This window comes from Cololabis saira, chromosome 3, assembly GCF_033807715.1.
Source record: "Cololabis saira isolate AMF1-May2022 chromosome 3, fColSai1.1, whole genome shotgun sequence".
NCBI classification, from domain to species: domain Eukaryota; kingdom Metazoa; phylum Chordata; class Actinopteri; order Beloniformes; family Belonidae; genus Cololabis; species Cololabis saira.
In genome coordinates this window covers 30,031,801-30,054,237 of record NC_084589.1, presented here as the reverse complement: position 1 = coordinate 30,054,237, position 22,437 = coordinate 30,031,801, and the positions used below count along the sequence as shown (strand labels likewise).

The 22,437-nt window shown below is 39.7% G+C and overlaps 1 protein-coding gene across 1 annotated transcript; it reads left to right on the top strand.

Annotated features, from left to right (window-relative positions):
* Positions 1-4,676: 4,676 nt before the first annotated feature.
* Positions 4,677-22,237, top strand: LOC133435840 (carcinoembryonic antigen-related cell adhesion molecule 8-like). The gene is made up of 8 exons (XM_061717166.1): positions 4,677-4,811; positions 6,148-6,462; positions 17,353-17,625; positions 17,764-18,021; positions 18,251-18,362; positions 18,726-18,766; positions 18,919-18,998; positions 20,804-22,237. The coding sequence occupies exons 1-7, from the start codon at positions 4,772-4,774 to the stop codon at positions 18,978-18,980; spliced, it is 1,101 nt and encodes a 366-aa protein (XP_061573150.1). The 5' UTR covers positions 4,677-4,771; the 3' UTR covers positions 18,981-18,998; positions 20,804-22,237.
* Positions 22,238-22,437: the final 200 nt, after the last annotated feature.

Genomic DNA, 22,437 nt, shown 5'->3' with positions numbered 1-22,437 from the left:
TTCTAATATTTGAGCATTCGTGTTCATGTGAAAGGAAAGTCATAAGAGGAGATATGGGCGAAAAAATGTAACATTTGCAGAGTTTCTTAAAGTTTCTGTGACATCTACAGTATTGTGCGAGATTCGGTTTGGTGAATTGGATTGAAGAAAATATTCTGATTATAAATTGTCACAAACACATTTGATTCTTTCAGTAATATGAGCTGATACCAGTTTGAGGCTATGACTGAAAGAAAAAAAGACTCATGATTTAGATTTGACAAATTCACGTCTTCCTGCCTCCACATTACTTATGTGTCCTTGAGTATGAATAGTAATATTAAAATTGTACTCGAAAGGTGTGCCACATCAGAATCATGTCAGAATCTCACAAAACAAGAAGCAGGTCAGAGTTGCCTGCTGCTGAGATAACTTCATACTCTGGCATAAAAAGCTGTTGTTGTCTTCTTGACCTAATTTAATGGAAAACCTCCACATGATCTTTGGACCTGTTTCCTGCTGAGGTCATTATTTGAGCTTTTTGAGATTCGAGATTCCATCAAGTACACAAGTGCCTTGCTATTCAACCTGTAGAAAAACTGAAGTATGTCCTTTTGCCCCTCCAATATGTTCACCTGAGTCTCACCTGCCAGGTATGAACTACCAAGTACACAAACTTAGAGTACTTGGCATTAAGACACTGTTTATAAGACATCCCCCTCTGGTGGTGAATATGTGTTTGACTTGAAAATTAGGAAACTGCAGTAAAAATTGTAACACAAGTAACCTAAAAAAGCAAGAACAACGCTTAATTAGACCACGCTTACTGGATTTCAAAGGCATTTTTTATTTTTTATTTTCATTCATTAACATCAGGATTTCATGGAACAATATGTATCTATATATATATATATATATATATATATATATATATATATATATATATATATATATATATATATATATATACAGTACCGTTTTTTCTTTTTTTTTTTACAATTATTATACAAGGCTTCAAATTGCGGAGATCAGCCCCGCCCCACCGTGACCCGAGTAATTGGATTTGAACAGGAGAAAATGAAAAATGATTATGAAAAAAAAACACAATAAGTACAGTAGGTGAAATTGTGATTTGCGTGTATTTCACTGCTCTTCTGACTGCCGCTGCATCCTGACTCGCTCTGTAGCGTCTATTTCTCCTAAAGCCTGCGGTTTTCGAGAGAAGAACATAGTTATGGGTAGTTTATGTCACTCTTTTTTTTTCTGGGCAAAAAGATTCTTATAAACCGACATGCCACCATCGATTATATCTGAGAATTGTAATGAAAGATTCATCAAAGGGTCCCATTCTTGAGCTGCTCGCTGAAGTTCATTGGCCATTCTGAGCATTGTTGCTAAGCGACCAACGTTATTGACACAGGAAGTGAAGGAGCAGGAAGACTATTTAGCCAATCAGAATGCAGAACACGATGCACAATGCAAATCCGTGAAGCAGTGAGACCGTGAATGGTGAACCGGGTTATACCGAGGGATTACAGTATACAATTTAGTCTCACATGATATTCTTGATTTTAAACAGTTAAAAAGTGATTTTGCATAATGTGTTGTAATTTTCATAATGTTTTTTTTAACGTTCTAAATCGCTGAATGGGCTCAGATCCCAGTTGTATTATGGGGATCCTAGATGATGACAACCATCACAATCCTGATTAGAATTAAAAGCTCAGGGGCCTCATTTATAAAAGAGTGTGTAGGATTCATACTAAAAGTGCACGTAAACCCAAAAGCTGAAAATGGCGGGCGCAAAAAAAAATCTGGATTTATAAAACCGTGCGCGCGCACACTTGCACGCAATGTTCGCTTTATAAATCACAGTCCAGCTGGAAGGTTGCGCAGGTGAATTCGCCTCATATCCCGCCCTCTACACTTCATATCATAAATGGGCAATGCAAAGTAGTTCATGACTGTATTTGCATATGAATGAGCCTGCTCAGCATGCGCAGCGGCTTCCTGCAGCCTGTTTCTGCTGCGTGTCATGATGAATGAGATGTGTCGAGCAACGTGCCACTAAATTTCACGGAGACTGAGATCGAGATGTTGTGGATGAGGTGGAGGCCAGGAAAACCACATTATTTGGTGGTCACAGTAAAAGTAGAAAAAGTATATAAATAGTATAAAATAAAGCGAGTGAGTGGCAGCACGTCGTTGCTGCGCTAAACGCCGTGAGTGCCACGGACAGATGGTGCAGAAAAAAAAAAGAAGTGGTGTGATTTGAAGGTGGAGGCCAAGAGGTACAGAGCCCCTAAAGGGACTCAGATTTTTGTTATATATATATATATATATATATATATATATATATATATATATATATATATATATATATATATATATATATATATATATATATATATATATATATATATATATATATAATGAGTTTTACGTGCGCACGTGAAACCTTAAAGGGAACCCTGCATATTAAGACATGTAGTCCCTAATTAGCCACAATTGTTCTCTTATACTAAAATATATTGTTAGAAACACATAAAATAATCTAATTGCTTTAAAAATCTACAATGTTTATTACATATTTTGACCTGCGGGAGGCGCCATGTTTTACCTGCGCAATGTATTCTGGGGGCGATGACGTAGAGCGGTGGCTCTGGGAAGATAAGCCCCATTAGTTTAACTGGGACAGGTATCTAAAACATAGTTGAGCAGCTCTCTCCCGGCCGTGGAGGCTGACGAGGGAGCCCATAAGACGTCTCGGTTCAGGCAAACTGGATCAAAGTTCTGTGATGCACGGGAGATCTGCAAAAATGATCAATGTTGTGCGCATCTTACCAGTGCATTAGGCTCCTGCGTAGACGGCGTAGCCTACGGCGTAGCCTACGGCGTAGCCTACGGCGTAGCCTACGGCGTAGCCTACGGCGTAGCCTACGGCGTAGCCTACGCCGTAGCCTACGCCGTAGCCTACGGCGTAGGCTACGCCGTAGCCTGCGTAGGCTACGCCGTAGCCTGCGTAGGCTACGCCGTAGCCTGCGTAGCCGGGGCTCTACAGCCCGCAGCGCTCCGCCACCCGCTCTCCGCTCTCCGCTCTCGCTACCGCCGCCGGGATGGAGACGCCGGTGGGCAATATGCACGTTTGAGTGGGCATAGCCCCCCCCCCTCCCCCCTAAAACCGGCCTCGGTGCTGGGTGATGACAGACCCGACGCTGAGGGGACTGGCCCGGGACTTTGACGAAACGGGAGGCGCAGACTTCGCTTCAAATAGGCAAGAACATCTTTATTTAATTTAATGACGCCAGATCTGGCTGGGTTTTTTATTGTATCATCGGCTATCTGCTAGTTGAAACGTGTGGTCTGTTAGTCTATCTGAGTTTTATGGTGTTTTTATAGTTCATGCTGTATGGGGCTGCACTTTTTTTTAATTTTTTTTTACTTTTTTGTAGGTCCGCCGTCACCTTAATGTTTAGCTGTGTTTTCATCTGTGTTTCTGGTGCGCCGTCACCTGTTTAGCTGTGTTTTCATCTGTTTCTGGGTGTCAGAACAGTGGACGGGGGTTAGCAGGTGCCACCGTGTGACGTTACTACCCAGAACATAAGAAACAATGGCGACCTACATGTTAAATTATATTTTCAAATTTCATAAAAACGAAGACATCAACAAGGTTTTTTATATCACATTGTTATAATAAACATTTATCTTTTAAGACCTACATGTCTTAATATGCAGGGTTCCTTTTAAAGGCTGATTTATGGTTCTGCGTTACACCAATGCAGAGCCTACGGTGTAAGTGCGCATCGCCGCGTACCCTACGGTGTAGGCTCTGCTTCGTTTTAACGCAGAACCATAATTTAGGCTTACGTGCGCGCGTAAAGGTTTCACGCCAGCCCCCGGGTCTCGCACTCAGAAGGCACGCCAATTTTTTCCAGTGGCCAGCCGCGGTACTGCAACAAAAAATCCCATGGGGCCCAGAAAGCTTTTTTCCCATAGACCGCAATAGTAAAAGAGAAGCCTCTAAAACTGTTCACAGGACACCTCCAGCTGTAATCACCGGCAATTACTAATCTTTGTATTCTATATTTTTAAGTCATGGACTTTATATCCGTCAAAAATGTTTTATAACGGCCAGAAAAGTCAAAGAAAAGTCTGAACCTGGGTCCTCCAGACTCCAGCCCTCCTCTGTAACCACTAGGCTGCCACCCCCAAAGATTAGTAATTGACGGTGATTACAGCTGGAGGTGTCCTTGTGAACAGTTTTAGAGGCTTCTCTTTTACAATTGCGGTCTATGGGAAAAAAGCTTTCTGGGCCCCATGGGATTTTTTGTTGCAGTACCGCGCCTGGCCACTGGGAAAAATCGGCATGCCTGCTGAGTGCGAGACTGGGGGGGTGGGTTCTACCCACCACGCCCCCGTCTTGCGCTTTTCCACTACGACCGAGGCGGGTGGAGTCGTGCCAAGCAGATACTTTTTCTGTATCTATTCTGCCGAGGTTCTAAGCGTGCTGAGCCGGCACTATATCTGACGTCATCACCCTCCAAGCCACTGATTGGTGGTTCTTGCCAGCTTGGATCATTTCAAACTGAATCTGCAGTGCGGTGTAACTCTATTTTCCAAACTAAAAGTGCCTTGATCACTTGATCTTTGTTAATGATTAACAAAAACAGGAATAAAAAAAACTTCACGTATGCAAGTTCACTTCCTTGTCCTATCTTTGCATTCCTCAGTCATATATGACACAATTAAAGGACTGAAGAAGTGAAAGACCACATTTTTTTGGGAAGTGGAAATGACAATGATATACCTCATAATCCTCGGAACCATCTCAGGTGAGTTTTTATTACTTTATAAAGCAGATAAAAACATGTTCACACTATTTTTTATAAAAGTTTAAGCCCTTAAAATATATTTTTAAAAGCACTATATTTGCAACTGGATAGGTAAAAAGAATACAATGCTTACTGTCGTATTATGAAACACTCAAGTTATTCAGTTGTCGTAGCTGTTAAGTTAATGTAGACAGTAACAAACTCCATTTCATGAACATATATATTAAGTTTAAATTTCTGTTTCTCCTCCTGAAACTGTATTTATTAACATTTCTACTTGAACAGATAACACAAAATAAATATTTGCTGCTATATATTGAAGTTAAATATTTTGCAGCATGCCTAATGTCTTTTTTTAACTCAGAAAACATGTATCACAGTCTCATAGAATAAAAAGGATTGAAGCATTCTTGTTGTAAGAGGACATCATATAAAAGACGATATAAAATCCTGTTTTAGAATCACAAATGAAAAAAGTTGTGTTGCTGAAAGTTTCCCTGATGTGAAGAGGTGAAGAATTCATTAAATATAAATATAAAAAATATAAGAATAAACTGTTAGACTTGGAAAACCAGATGGATATAGAGGGTAATTATGGAATAGTGGAGAAAGGGTAGGAGTTTTACTTCTTCCTACCCCTTTTCAGACATGTTAAACAGGATTTGTGTGTATTGTTATGCATGTGCATGTATATAGGTTTGTATATATAGATAGATGTACATTGGGTACTGATTTATTTTTATAGATTTATTTATTTTGTGTACATTCAGTTAAAATAGATTAATGTATTTATATAAATGTATTTACAATGGATTCTGTATGTCCATGTATATCTATTGGTATATAGATGCATAGAATTATTAATTAGAATTAATACAGTTAACATTGTTATACAATGGTTTGGACAAATCTGGAATGAATTAATAAATGAAATAAATGAATGAAATACCCATAAAGTGACTTTCTGTTCTTTTAATCCATGTTCATTCAAACTTGATTCTGTCTTCGCTGTTTTATAACTCAGATCGTTAAAAGCGTTAGTGTCTAAATGTTTACACTGTCTGTCTCAGGTCCTCTGGTCACCTGACAAAAATATTTTAACAATCAAACAAAATGTATTCAGAAGTTTCTTTATATTGGAGCTAAGACATTTTTAAAATAAAGCTTTTCTGTAATTACAAAATAATAACAAGAAAGGGGTTACTAAAAGTAATTATGAAAAATAAATAGAAGTCAAAATTAATCGGTCGTAACCACAAACAGGCAAGCACATCATATTGCTAAAACTGATTTGAATTCACTCTTAAATAAAAATTTAAAAAATTGTCTCCTCCAGGTTTATGTGAAGCAGATGGTGTGTTACCAGATGGTCCTCTGAATGCATCTCTAGGAGGGACGGTGATGTTCACCACAACTCTGACTCCATCAGATGGACCATATACTGCAGTGTTCTGGAAATTTGGTATTAAGGATATAATAAGCTATGCTCCAACTGTAAACAAAACTCCTCCAGAGTATGAGGGCAGGATCACCCTCTTCCCATCTACTGGATCTCTGGAGCTCAGAGATCTGACACGTAATGACAGTGGAGAGTATGGAGTTAACATTTCACCAGGACATCATGCAGGAAGGACCAGACTGGACATATATGGTGAGCAGGTGTTGATACACTAAATTGTCTTGTTTGATCGTTCAGTGTTCCAACATGGTTTTCAAACTGAAAACCTAGTGTAAAGTGTAACTTGGTGATGCCCATTTATTAACACTTTTTATTCTCTCTTTCTATACAGACCTGTAATTTCGGATTCATTATATAGTTTATCATTGTTAGATGTGCACCATCATTTGTCTCACTATGATCATTTATACATTGTGTCACAGGAGTCACAGCTGCTGTGACGTATTTGATTGTGTGATTTAAACAAAGAAGACAACATCACTAAAGATGTAGAACATGGAAGATATAATATATTTGTGCTGCTGGGTCTGTGGCTTGTGTTCAATATCAAGTTAAACAATGAGAGTGAGAGAAGCTTCAAGCGGGTTTATGAACATCTACGCCTCAGAGTTGCATCATGAAAAAGACTTCTGTGCTGACATGCCTGTCGAATAAAATTAACAAGAAGCCGCCGTCAGAGTCGCTCTTTCGCTGATGTCCACATCCTGACTCAGACGTCTGACTCCAAGCCCCCGACCAATTGGTGGGCTGTAGTGTGATGACGTAAGATGCAGCCGACTCAGCTCCTTAGAACCTTGGCAGAGTAGACACAGAAAAAGTATGTACTCAGAACGGTTAGACCCCTAGTGGGAAAGCGCTGAACTGAGTCGAGGCGAGTCGAGTCGGGATAAGTAGGTACTAGTGTAAAAGTGCCAGAATTCTGGCGGGTAGATGGATACAGATGACTTGCTGTAGCGACCTCTGAAGGGAGCAGCCGAGAGGAAAAGAAGAGGCTGATTGATTCACCTTAATATAAATGAGGGAACGCAGCAGAATCTCTAAGTGTTGAAACACCTTTCATGGATTTTACTTTAAAGGGGACCTATTATGAAAAACACGTTTTTCTTGCTTTAACATATAAAGTGGTCTCCCCTCAGCCTGCACACTCAGAGATGAGGAAAGCAACCAAATTCTGCAGTGTCTGTACAGCCGCCCGGATGAGCCATCCAGTGTGATGTGGCTTCTACGAGCAGTTCAGATTCTGAGAGAGTTTGGCCTCTGATGCTTGAAACCACACCCACAACTAACTCCGCCGGCCGGAGCTTCCGCTATTTTTTCTGTAGCTGTGTATCACGTCATTCAGGCAGCCAATCAGCACTCATTATCATAGCCTCCCCGCCCACTCAGAATCCCACATACATAATGAGGTTAGAGAATGGGATGATAAAGACATGGTTTAGAGACGGAATTTCTAATTTATTTAGAAAAAACAATCAAAAGCTTGTTTTTAAGACATTCAAGGCCTGTTTAAAATAGGTATTAGATGCATAATAGGTCCCCTTTAAATATTTTAAAGGAGCCGTGTGTACGGTAAGAAATGGCCAAAACTGGTACTGCAGTCACTTTCAAAATACTGTTGAGCGGCGCGTGCGCATCGCCGCGTACCCTACGGCGTAGGCTCTGCGTTGGTGTAACGCGGAACCATAAATCAGCCTTAAGGCTGCAGCGGCGTGGGAGAGATGGATGACTGAGGGAGAACACAATTTCACCAAGAGTGGAAAGCAGCGCCGGGCAAGTTATGCCAAAGTTTGCAGATGTATTGTTGATGCGTGGGCTAACGTGTCTGCTGGGAATATTTTGCGAGCTTTTGCAAAAGCCGGCAAGTCCGAGGCGCCGCATGGCACGGAAAATGACTCTGAAAGCGAGGAAATTGGGACTGGCACAGCTGATTTAGCGGAGCTCTTTAATGCAGAAACAGAGGATGAGGACTTCGATGGGTTTGATTAATGTAAAAACTGAAATAAAGTCAAACAAAGTTTTGCTCCCGCTCTATTTTTAAACACGCACACTCGTGTGCTTGTGTGTGTGTTCTGCGGCGCGCGCGTGTTTGTGTGTGTGTGTAGACGGCGCCTTTAGGTTCGGTGCGCCGTGTGTGTGTTTTAAATACAGAAATGACACACAACTGAGGGTGCGCCTTTCCACACCGCGCCCGTATGGTCGCGAAAATACGGTATTTATATATGAAATGTCAGATAGGTAATTTTTTGACGACACCCCAGGGTGCCGCGACACCCCGGTTGAAAAAGGCTGATGTATGTCAAGAGACATTCATATTGATTTTCACCCTTTTTTTAACATGACCCCAGCGCAACTCACTCGCACAAATGCGAGTGGATACATATTTCTCTTCGCACCGGATTATTTTTATTCGCAAATGCTATGAAAACTGTCGCACTGTACAGCCCAGGGGCCTCATTTAAAATGGACTGCGTAGGAGTCATACTAAAAGTGCACGTACACCCAAAAGCCGAAAATGCCGGGCGCAAAAAAAAATCCGGATCAATAAAACCATGTGCACGCACACTTGCACGCAATGTTTGCTTTATAAATCACAGTCCAGCTGGAAGGCTGTGCAGCTGAATCCGCCTCATATCCCGCCCTCTACACGCCCACTTTTTACCTTAAACGCGTAATGCAAAGTAGTATTTGCATATGAATGAGCCTGCTGAGCATGCGCAGTAGCTTCCTGCAGCCTGTTTGGCGTCAGAATGAATGAGACTGTCGAGCCACCGTGCCACTGAATTTCACTGAGATCTGAGATCGAAATGTTGTGGATGAGGTGGAGGACAGGAAAACGACATTATTTGGTGGTGACAGTAAAAGTAGAAAAAGTATATAAATAGTAGGCTATAAAATAAAGCGAGTGAGTGGCAGCACGCCGTTGCTGCGCTAACTGCCGTGAGTGACCCGACGCAACAGGGGGGACATGTCCCCCCGTCTTCTCAAAATCATGTTTTTGTCCCCCCCACTTTTTACAGTTAAAACTAACGGTAGGCTCATCCTGTATTTGCAAATCATCAACACACCCTGTGCGAAAGCCGGCCCAGCCGCCTCGCTTCACCCCCAGCTCCCTCAGAGCTGCTCTAAGCTGATTTATGGTTCCGCGTTATACCAACGCAGAGCCTATGGCGTAGGTGCGCGTTGCCGCGTACCCTACGCCGTAGGCTCTGCGTCATTTTAACGCGGAACCCTAATTTAGGCTTACACCCGCACGTAAAGGTTTCACGCGCGCGTAAAACTCATTATATATATGAAAAAAAATCTGTGTCCCTTTAGAGCCCATAAACGCTCTATGGACCCCCTCATTTGTTCTGTCCTAAAGCGGTGGGTGAAGGAGGTTCCCAGCATGTCCTGCACTGCGGCTGCAGCTCCAGCAGCAGCAGAGTCCTGACTGACGCTGTGCTTCACACACAGAGGGACACGATCAGCGCTATTTTATTATAAGTCTGATATATGTTGTGATATGTGATGACATTATTAAGAGTATGACATGAATCTGGCTTCATTTCACCACCTCACAGCCTGCCTCGCCAGTTCCCCGTGTCTTACGTAAATTCTTACGGGAGGGTGAGGGTTGCCGTAGGGATCCGCAGATTTTTTGGTTAGTTTTTTCTTTTTAGATCCGAGGCTTTGCGTAGATGGCGGCTTCCGCAACTTTCAGGCGCTTTTTCTGCGCAAGTAAGCTTTATAGATGAGGCCCCTGCATTGTTACCTTGTCCAAGTAAATTAGCGTTAGCCAAACATTTAGCTATGAATCTTACCTGTCCAGGAGAAAATCAGCAACGTTGGCGTCTGTCTTCAAATTCTTCTCCGCTTTCAGCCGTCTCCATCTATCAAAAGCATCTCCTATACAAATCCTTGTTTTATTTCGGACCTTGTCACGATGTAACTCAGATTCATAGCGAGGTCTTTTAGGTTTTGGAAAGCTAGACATTTTTTCATCCAACACGTTCGTAGCGGCTGCTGCGATAATTAGAGCCGAGCTGGCAACCCGGATGCCGAAACAATACTGACTTCGTGATTGGGAGATAGGTGGAGGGTGGAGCTTCAGGCCAAAACAAAAAATGACAACATCAACATCAGTTGAGGGCTGCAACTCCTCTTTTTAAACAGGAATATCCTGGCTTGAGTGCTGTTGTCAGTGACATAAATATTTGAAATGAACATGATTTTTAAATGTCTGTTGACATATCGGGGTCATTTTATGATTCGTTTTATTATTGCTCTTACACACGGCTCCTTTAACTATTTGACACATTTTAACTTTTTTCAGTTAGTGCTGCTGAAGCTCAGTTTAAAGTTTAAATGCTGCAAGTAATACTACTAGCCTAACTTCATCAAATCTGGACCCATCAGACATTTTGGACGAACATTAAATATGAAATATAATTTAGACAAGTCCTTTTACATAAAATATTTGTTCAAAGTATAACTTTGACAGCTTGTTTATATGATGCTGAGGAACTAATTGAGATTAATTAGATGCAATCACAAACTTTTAAAGGAGCTTGAGGCCGGATTGAGGCAGAATTTATGAAAAAAATTTGTATATGTTTTAAGTTTTCTAGTAATAATGTCAGATGAAGCGTTCCAAACCCAAAAGAATGAGCCCTTTAGTGTATCTCTCTGTTGCCTTGAACAGGCTGTGTGCTGCAAAATGTGCTGCAATTCGGGCCCAAATTTCCCGCGCTGGGCTGCGGATGTCACGTCACATGACGCTGCATGCGCGTTCTCCCCGTTCTCCCGTGCCGGCTTCACTGTTGGCTGCAGTACCACCAACGGCCGTCGTGGTGAAGGGTGGCGCTAGAGAGTCTCATTTCTTAAAAGGAGCCTCAAGCTCCTTTAAATCTTTTAAACTTTTAAAGCTTAATAAAAAACTAAAAAGAAACTGATTCTTCATTATTTAATTATTGTTCTGGTCTACCAGTTTGTAAAATGATGGCTACCATAGAAACATTTACATTTTCCTCCACAGAGCCAGTCTCCAGTGTAACAGTAACTCCTCAGTTCAGACTTGGTTGAGTTCAACAGTTCTGCTCGTCTGTCCTGCTCCTCCTCTGGATCAGTAACCTCTTATGTCTGGATGAACGACAGCTCTGAGGTTACAGGCAGTGATAAAGTTCATCTCACTGATGGAGGCTCCAATCTGACTGTAGTAAATGTGAACCGCTACGACCAGGGATCTTACATGTGTCATGTGTTCAATCCTGTCAGTGATGCAATCAGTGGTCCAGCAAGTTTTGTTATGAACACATGTTTAGTTTCTGCATGCAAACATTAGTAAAAGTTTAGATTACTGTTAAACTTTAATGAATGTCTAACTGAATTGACAACAAAATCTAAATTAAGTCAATACGAAACCTAACGATGAATCTAACAATTTAATTTTCTTCAACAAACTAATATTATTTGTCTTTGCTATGTCTTGTACACTCTGTTGGCCAAGAAAATGTGATACTGACAGTTTCTCCACCACAAAACCTCTACAAGGAGGGGTCAGACATCAGCCTGACCTGCTCAGCAGAGTCTTGACCTCCATTCCTCCAGTTATTCTGGTTTCTGGATGGAGAGCAGCTGTCTGATACTGGACCAGAACTCAGACTGATGAACATTCAGACGACTCAGAGTGGAAACAACAGCTGTCAGGCCTTTCACAGTAAAACTCTGAGATATGAAAAATTTCAGCCATTTTTTTTTTTTTCATAGAACAAATATTTTTACGCTCAAGATTATTTTTTACCAAAAGAAACAAGATGCCTGATATGGCGCTTTTGCACTAGTACCTCATCAGCTCGGCTCGGCTCGGCGCGGCGAGGCTCGTCGGGGTGAAGCTGCTGTGACGTACTCGATTGCGCAACCGCTTTGTTTGTGTCGACGCTGATGAGAAATCAGCTGGAGCCGCTAGCAGCTGAGAGAAAAACAGCCCATCTACATCCCTTTTTTAATTCTCTCCTCAGCCCCCAGGTTTATGAACATCTGCACCTCAGAGTTGGATCACCAAACAGACATTTTGCGCTTTATAATAAAATTGCCGCGAGCCGCGAGTCGCTCTCGCGCTGACTCCCGCTTCCTGATTCAAATGTCTGACTCAGCCCCTAGTGCAAAAGCGCAAGACGGGGCCGTGGCGGGTAGAAGCGAGTTGAGTAGATACTAGTGCAAAAGCGCCAATAGTCAGAGCTCTTGATATCCGTCAGGTTGAGAAGATCCCTAATGTATTCTTTCCACTGCTGGACTTTCCCAAGTTAAGGTCAAATCCACACTACACAGCACTGGTGAAGAACAGCTTCTTCCTCCTGAGTTGACTCTTGGTTTACCAGAATCTCTACAAGGCAGAATAGTAGTCACATTCATCAGCCTTATTTCTCCCCCTCTTATAATTTTACTTCCACAACTTCCCTGAGTTGTGCTTCACTGAGCCTGCCAGTACCAGCTGTCTTGGCTGACGGCTCCCTCTCCTCCAGGTGTAAACGTCTTGGTTTGGGGGACCAGCCACCTTTTGTACCCATGACTCTGCAGCTCTGCAGAAGCAGTGGAGGCCGAGAACACGACCCGTTCTGACTCAATAGTTCAGTCTCCTTCTAAACAGAAGCTCTGCTGACAGGGGAGTTGATGATCTCATGGACTGGAGCCTACACTGAATTCTCCAAATTCAACCCCAGTAAACAATAACGTGCACAACGTCTGACCAGTATGTGTCCTTTTTGTGTGTTTTATCTCACTACAAGGTGATGATAAGCTGAAACGTAATTTCCTCTCTTGCTCGTAGTTGCTAAATGAGGTGTTCCTACATAGTTTAACCACATACTGTACAATGGAAGCTGCACATAAAGCTGTGATAATAGTTGTCTTCTCTGATCAGTAACTCATCCTACAAGAACATTTTATTACTATTATTATATCCTCAGTCTGCTAGAGGATTTACTTTAAGTAACGCTGTTACACCTTTGTATAGGCATAGCTGTTTCTGGGAAAGTCAAGTGAAATCCAGGTTCTGAATCATTATTTTAACACTCCAGCAGATTTTAAAATAGGAACTGGACTTGGTTTTACCATTTAAATGTCTACACTTTATTCATTTACAGTGGAAATTTTCCCACCTCAGTATATTCAACAGACGCTAATATCTCTTTACAAGAAATACGGTTGAGAAAAAACTGATATAATGTTTATTGGCTTGACAGAACCAAAAGAAGAAGTGGTAGAACCATCTGTTGACTGACTGATTGAATTATATGTGAATATATTTTTTTCAAATTCAAGCAAGAAAGCAGATGAAACTTATAGTTCTCCATTGTGACATCTTAAAAACTCTTGATACCACTGTTGGTTGTCACAGGATTTCAGTCATTAGACATAATCTTCCTTCTATCATTACGTTTTTATCTGAACTGGTCTGTCAGGTCCTCAATAGTTTCACCAGGTCCAGTTTGGAGTGCTTGGCAAATGCATCGTCAATTGATTTAGACCTAATCCATACTCTTCATACAGAATTGTTTTTGCAGTGACATTGATAACATATGTTATCACACTGTAGCGTAGCCTTAAAACACCTAAAATAAATAAACAAACAACCCAGGCTGATGGGCAGCAACAGCTGATATTCTAAGATCATTAATGGTGAGTTTTTTTCCTCGACAGTTTGTTAACACACACTTTAGCACTCTAGGCCTGATAATAATAACCAAAACGGCTGCTATGGGGGTATTATTGTTCCAATATTATTTGTGTGTGCGTATGTCAATCTGTGTGTGTGTAATAAGATTTGCGTGTATTCACATTTGTCTGTATTCACATTTGTGTGTGTGTAAAAAGATTTGTGTGTCTGTACTCACATTTACGTGTGAGTAAAAAAATGGGCGGGAGCTCTCGATTGGCTGTAAATGGATCCGTGTGTAAAAACGATTTATCTGTATCGTCACGTTTCCTTTTCCCTGAGCTCGGGCTCACAGGCTCACGGCAGGCTACAGTAGCAATACAGCCTTCACACCACTAGTCGGCGCGTAGCACTCATAGGGCCTGATTTACTAAAGGTTTGCGTGCGTAAAAACGTGTGCAAACTTGACATCACCCGCAAACCAATGTGAAAGCTGATCTACTAACAGCGTGCAAAGAGGATTGCGCCTCTCAAATGAGCAAAATAGCACACGCTGTTCATTTAGTACTTTTGCCCTGATGAATAATCAATATGGGGCGTACCCGCCAGAAAGCGCTAAATACTGGGAGGGGAAAATGCAAATAGGTTCATTTACCACACGCAATGAGATTTACCAAGCCTAAAAGTAATTGCGGGGATTGTGATTGTGTCTGTATTTAATACGTTCGAAAGGAAGGTGCTAATCTGCCCAGCATTACGCACCGATGGCTGCTGTTATTGTGGCAAGGAGGCGACATCGCCAAAATCAAAGAATACGCAGAGAGAGAGTCTTTCGGACTCTTGTTTGGAAAGAATGAAAACCAGATAGTTGAAACATATCGACTATCTAGTGATTCCATCTTGGAGCTGTTGAATGAGTTAAGGGCTGATTTGAGGACTGGGGTGGGGATGGCTCAACTTGTGGTGAGGATTCTCCACATGCAAAAGGAGAAATATTTTATTTGAATGTTAAATCGAGTATTATTCAGCAAAAGGTTGCCACAGGAGGCACATTAATTTTTTTTATTTGTGATAATAAATAAATCACGTGTTTTCATGGAGAAAAAAGTGTTTCTTATTGTGCGCCTGTTCTGCAGTTGGCTCTAGCGTGTCATACCCCGGTATCCCAGTTATCTGCTCCTCGCAGAAGGTGAGCTGCACCTGCTGCTCAATGCTGGTTAGAGGCATCTCTTCCGCAGGCCCTCCACCTGTCTTGTTTGCCGAAGTTTTATTAAAGGCCACTTTTTCTTTAGTTCTTCGCCTTATATCTTGCCACCTTCTTTTAACCTCATCTGCCGTTCTTTTTGTCTTACCAACTGCATTTATTCTATCGCAGATTTTCTCCCATATTGCGTTTCTTTTGGTAATGTTTAAATTTCTTTGCTGTAGTTCATGAATGTGTTTATTTGCCTCTTCCACTAATATCTCTAACTCCAACTCGTCAAATTTCATTTTGCACTTGCGACTATCCTTTTTTAGGGGTGATGGTTTGCGCCATGGAGAGTCTGGATGCATCCAGACTCTCCATGGCGCAAACCGTAAGACGCGCAATGCCTCATTTAAATACTGCGGTTTGCACCTGTTATCAATTGCGCAAGCATTCTTAGTTGATCACCCGCAAAACACACAACAACAGCACGTGCAAACTTTTTCAGTGCACACGCAATTTAGTACTCTTTATTTAGGATCTTAGTAAATCAGGCCCATAGACTATAAATAAGGTAGCACTCAGTCAGTACGTTTACATGCAGCAAAGAGATCGGATTTCCGATCGTATCAGATGACATGCAGAAGACCGGATCACTTGTCTGAGTTTACATGCTGTTCAGAGATCGGATAAATGGCCAGAGCATGGCTGACTCCGTGATGCTAGGTGGGGCTGTAACCATGGTAACCATTTCAACAAAGAGCCACCTCCGGTTGACCTCCACTTAACAACAACAAGAAAAGATGTCGTACGATAACCTGGTCTGATTTGTTGTTCCGAGTTTGTTCCCTTTGCTGCCACTAACCTTACGAGAGGCGCAATAACGCTTTTTTAAAAATTATTATATTATAAAACGGGAAATTTATGGGAAAATACTAATACAGGAGGACGGCGGGAAAGAGGGGTTATCCAAATTATATTTCAGGTGTTTCTATGGAGGCCTGCTGGTGGGCCAAGGCTCAGACAACTCTGAGAGGAAACTACAACTGTCAGATCTTTGATAATAACCTCTAAAGCTATTAAACATTTTAGTTGTCATTGTGCTGGATTTTCAACATTTTGAAAGATATAGCACTGACATGTGTTTGAATGAGGTGTAGCTCAGTGGTTTGGTTGTGTCCTGATTCTTAATTGTTCATTAACTTGCACATTAAAGTGAATGTGTGTGCTTGTTTGTCCTGTGATGACTCCTGCCTTTAACCATAAGAGAGCTGGGGAAAACACATTAGTAATATGTGGGTACAGATGATGGATGTGTCTACACATTTTCATTAAAATATCTGCATAGATTAACTCCACAGTTTTTCTGTTTGGTTTGGATAAGTGAGATTTTACATGTTTATATTAGTATTACTCCAACATTTTTGGATGTTACTACTGTTTCTTTTCCCATTTCCCACAACATTTCTTGGCACGATAAACTCTAAGATTCAATCCTTTAATATTGGTTAGCTTTAACTTATGATTCAAAAAATATAATATGAATAATATTATTTGTAAATCACATGACTAGTTGTAATAAGTTGATGCTTGTCACGAGTCTATGACTACCTTATGCAGCTCCATTGAACTTTTCAGAATTCTTCACTGCCTTTCAACCAAAAAAAAGAAACAACACAATCTGTCCAACATTAAAATCTAAAGTTATAGTTGTGCCATTTAATGGATAAGATGAACTCCAGAGTTCAGATGTTGCTCTCTGGATTCCACCTTGTAGCTCAGTATATGTAATAAATGTTGGAAGAAGGTTTATTTTAGGTATTTTAAGTTTTATTTAACTTGTAATTATGATGTATTTATTAACCAGTAATGTTTATCACATGACGAGACTGACATTAAATCAAATGTACATTAAATGTAAGCAGAGACAACTGGACATACACAATCCTGCAGTTGTGTTTCCCTCCATGTTGTTTGTGTTTGGCCTCCAGCTGGGTTTTGGACCTTGTAGCTCATATTTGTAAATGCACATATGTGTGGTGTTGGGAGTTATAATTCTACTCTGTCATGTTTACCATCATACAAAATGTTAACATGTTATAATATGTCAATATTGTGTTAACAGGTACACTTTACTAATCTTGCTTTAATATTTTCATATTTAAAGGCTTTATTGGTCACTTTTGTGGCCATCAGTTACACAATTACTTTTAGTTCTGGTTTCATATTTTACTTACAAGCCTCTGTATTTGTTTACCAACAGAACCAATATCAGGAATTTATTTGACAGCATCAACAAACCTGATCATTGATAGAAACTCTGTCAACTTAACCTGTGATGCTTCTGGATCTCCCACTGCCAGAAAATGGATGAAGGATGGTTCAGATCTGATCCTGAATGACAACATGGCACTTTCTGATAATAACACAGTGTTGTCCTTTAAACCTGTAAACAGAGACAACAGTGGAGATTATCTCTGTACCATCAGTAACCCTGTCAGCAGCAGTGAGGCTAAATACAGGATGGATGTCATGTGTAAGTAAAACACTTTATTTACATTTACTGACTCAGTGTACTTGATCTCCTACTTCAGAACCACAGATGTTGAAATACTGAACTGGTTGTTTGTTATCTATAAGAGCTACTAACACATCAAAAATACCTGTCTTTCAGATGGGCCAGAAAATGTTAGGATCACAGGTAAAGATAATGTAACTGTAAGTGAACCTATAAAACTGATCTGCTCTGCCAACTCTACTCCATCTGCCACGTTCATCTGGATGTTAAATGGAACTGTGATTCCTGCTAATTCTCCTGAGTTCTCAAAAGAAAACGCTGAACTTTCTGATGGTGGATATTACACCTGTGAAGCGATGAATAACATAACTGACAGAAGATCATCTGCAACGTTTGAATTGTTTGTTCATGCAGGTATGTGAAACAGTAACTCCAGATATGTTTGATACTTCTGGATATTCAAGTCAGGTTATAGTTTTATACATTTTACAATATGAAGTGGTGGGACACCTGTAGTGTTTTTCATGCAGATGTTTTCTACCAAGTTTTTAAGGTGAGGAGATAACTGTGCAACACTGTATCAAAGACATAGAAACGGCTCCTCGTTTAAAGATGTATGAAAATATTATTTATTCATTTCTAGGAAGCATCCAGCCATCAGGATTATCTGCTGGTGGCATCGCTGGAATAGTGATTGTATGTTTAATCATCACTGCTGCGGCTGCTGGTGGAGGATACTACTTCTGCAGAAAAAAGTAAGTGAGAAACAGAGACATTTAAACATAATTTTAATTGGGTATTAATAGTTCTGGAAACAATATTTGGTGAGTTTAACCTAACAATTATCAAAAGTTTTTTTTTCTATGTAGAAATGAGCTTTAAATATTGTTACATAACTGTTATAAAACGATATATATGTTCTTGTATATTATCATTGAACAGACACAGAGCTGAAATAATTTCAATATTTATCTGTAAACAGTTGTTTTTATGACATGTGATGAGTTTTATTGTAAAACTTTGAAACGTATTAGTATTGCAGTGTAGTTCAGTATCTCACTTTTGTGTTTTATTTGACCGTGTGGCCATAATTTTAATACTTCATTTTGAATGTTTAGATCCAACTTAAATACTGATGCTCATCCTATGAATAACACAGGTTTGTATTCCTCATTTCCTGTCACCTGACTCGTGAAAATGATTATTTCAAAACAAATTCTATAAATATGTGTAGAATCAGTCTTGTAAATTACAGCATGTACTCTTCAAGTGTAAATATATGTTACAAACATGTTTTATGTTTTCTTTTAGAAAACAAAGAAAACCTTTATGAGGAAATATCAGCGGTGTACGAGAATGTAAAGGCTCAGTGACCCACCATCATTTATATGGTATGTTTGATGTTTCATCGTGCTGTCATAAGTTTCATTGTTGTAAAACCACTGTGTGGAAACCACTAACATAAAGTACTTATAGATTCTTTATTTAAAATCAGTTTCTGTCCTATTGGTGAACAGGAAATATAAATGTGGGTATTTCTCTTCTCATGAGGGAGGGAAAATAAAAAAATGCACAAAGTAGCAAGTAAAAAGAACTTCTGTATAAAGCCTCCTATTGGAAAAGAACAGCCGTGATTAGTTTCAGATATTGATCAGTTTCTTAACCCTCATTGATTCAACGAGACCAGACCAGAATTGACTCATAACTTTCACCTGAGAGTTTGGACTTCTGCAGGTTCAATTTCATTTACAACAAAAAAAAACAAACAAACAAGAAATTAAAAAACAAATTTACAATAAAAAATCTGAAGGAAACTTGAGTGTGCTAATACTCTTTAGTTATTATACATAATTCAGCATGGATTATTCTTTCACTTCTTATATGATATGTTGGACTACAAGGTAAAGGAGGAGTGAGAGACAGAGAAGCACAAATCTGGAAAAAAAGAAAAGAGGAAAAAAATCCGAATCACAATGTAAAAGCATAATTAAGAAAAGACTTAAACTAGAGTTACAGTGTAATACTCCAATTAACATTGTTTACATATACATTCAGAATGGTTTAAATAAATCAGTCAAGGGCAGCTGTAAACAAATGAGTGTTTAACTGTTATTCAAAGGAACTAAAGGTTTCAGCATTCCTGCAGTTTTTCCAGATCTGCAGAGCATAAAAGCTGAACGCTGCTTCTCCATGTTTGGTTCTGATTCTGGGGACACAGAGCAGACCTGAACCAGAAGACCTGGATGGTTGACATGGCAACAACAAGTCTCTGATGTATTTCGGTTTCTAAACCATTCAGTGATTTATAAACTAACCGGAGCACTTTAAAGTCTTTTCTCTGAGATGCAGGGAGCCAGTGACTACGTTTACATGCAGTGAAAATTCGGGTTATTGCTAATATTCCGGTTACTGAAACATTCGGAATATTCCGTTTACATGCGTGAGCAAACACGGTTATCCCTGCATACATGGTAATTAATCATTCGGGATATCTGGATCAAACCAGCGACACACGGAGAACATCATGACGCAATTCCCATAATTTCCGCTTCTTCTTCCTGTATCCAAATTCAAAACAAGTGCTGCTTCGCTCACCTCCTTTTAAATCTCGCTATCCCCATACTTTCTACCTTCTACAAATGCCAAAATGTTCATATCCTTCATTACATTTATGAAGTGATTAGTCTCCTCCTCACTCCAAAAGTGTGGCGTGGTCTTGCGTTTCTCCGTGTTTATAAGAACTTCCTGGACTCAGAAGACCAGGATTCCTTGTGAACAGAGCATGCGCAGAAAACAAATTCATGTTCCGTTTGATGGGGATATCCCGTTTGGCGTTTACATGACCGAATATTCGGGTTTTAAAAGGGTTATTGAGTGCATGTAAACGCAGTCATTGTGAGGACCTCCGAGCTCAACACATGCAACAACAACAATACAAAAGGACTTCCTTTACTTAAACTCAAAAAATGATATATAGAAACTCAATAAATGATAGTCACACTCATTTTCAGCTTTCATTTATTCTAATCATCCGAAGGATGGTGTTAGGGACAGATCAGTGTATAGATGTTATTGCTGGATCTTATTTGTGGCTGTTTCATCATGCACATAACAAATACTACTTCCAGGAAGTAATCAGTTGTTTTTTTTCTTTTCCTTTTGTGTTGTTTCTTTCTTCTTTTGAACACAATAAAAGGATCATCCTCTTCTGAGGGTTTTTGAGAAATTACCAACACAACTAAACCATTGACCGACCAAACAACGGAGACTTCTGGTAATGGACCATGAACGGGTTTTCCACGACCTAAGTTCAGATAAGCTTTGCTAAACTGAGCTAAAAACTACTGTTGTGCTAAAAAACATTAAGTGACTGATCTTTATTCCTATTACAATAAGAAAATCAATAAACATATTAGGCTGAAATAAATGAGAACTTGGAGCCGTACAATAATTATATTTAATATATATATATATATATATATATATACATAACATAATAATCCATCAAAGGTGTGTGTATTTGTGTTTATATTGTTCTGTACCTATGTATCTTACCTACGATACTACAAATAACATGACTGTTCTTAAAATCCTGCCATCACACAGTCCTCTCTGGCATTTACACCTCAAGTCACCTGTCCTCTTTACCGTTGAGATAAGGCTGATGTCCACCTTGTCATTTTTTGGAAAACACTCCCTGTATTAATGACATTTACACACTGGAGTGTTTCAACATAACGGACCAAATCATTGATTTATGATACTTGAGCATTCGTGTAAATGTGAAAGGAAAGTAATGAGAGGAGATATAAACATGGGCGAAAAAATTTAACATTTGCAGAGTTTCTGAAAGTTTCTGTAACGTCTATTGTGCAATATTCAGTTAATTGAATTTAAGAAGATATTCCTATTACCGTCACAAAGACATTTGATTCTCCAGTAATATGAATTGATGCGGGTGTGATGTTGTGACAGAAAGAAAAAAAGATTCATGTTTCAAATTTGACAAATGCACGTCCTCTTGCCTCCATATTACTTACTGTATGTATGTGTCCTTGAGTATGAATAGTAATATTAAAACTGTCCTTAAGATGAGAGAATCATTGTCTTATTCCACAGACTTCGAAAAGTCAGTTCCCCAACCAAGTTGCACATTTTATTGTACAGTATGTGAGGGGTTTATTTCTTTGTTTCATGTTTCTTTTGTATTTAATGTGCCACGTCAGAATCTCAGAAAACAAGAAGCAGGTCAGAGTTTCCTGCTGCTGAGATAACTTCATACTCTGTCATAAAAAGCTGTTGTTGTCTTCTTGACCTAATTTAATGGAAAACCTCCTGATGATCTTTGGACCTGTTTCCTGCTGAAATCATTATTTGAGCTGAGCGGTGATTGCATCAAGTACACAAGCGTATTGCTATTCCACCTGTAAAAAGACAGAATTGTGTCCTTCTACCCCTCCAATTATGTTCACCTGAGTTTCACCTGCAGGTATGAACTAAGTACACAAACTTGGAGTACTTGGCATTAAGACACTGTTTATAAGACATCTCCCTCTGGTGGTGAATATGTGTTTGACCAGAAAATGAGGAAACAGGAAACAGCGAGAAAAAATGTAACAAAAGGAACCTAATAAAGCAAGAGCAACGCTAAATCAGATTCATTGCTTACTTACTGGATTTCAAAGGCTTTTTATTTTGTTTTATATTCATTCAATAACATCAGGATCTCACAGAACAATATATATATATATATATATATATATATATATATATATATATATATATATATATATATATATATATATACTCCAATTTAGTCTCACAGGATAT

What these genes read in the sequence shown, in the direction of transcription:
- LOC133435840 (XM_061717166.1), top strand. Translation starts at nt 4,772, where the DNA reads ATGACAATGATATACCTCATAATCCTCGGAACCATCTCAG. An exon ending in GACCAGACTGGACATATATG is followed by an intron (nt 6,463 to 17,352) that starts GTGAGCAGGTGT and finishes GTTTACCAACAG; the next exon opens with AACCAATATCAGGAATTTAT. An exon ending in TACTACTTCTGCAGAAAAAA is followed by an intron (nt 18,363 to 18,725) that starts GTAAGTGAGAAA and finishes TTGAATGTTTAG; the next exon opens with ATCCAACTTAAATACTGATG.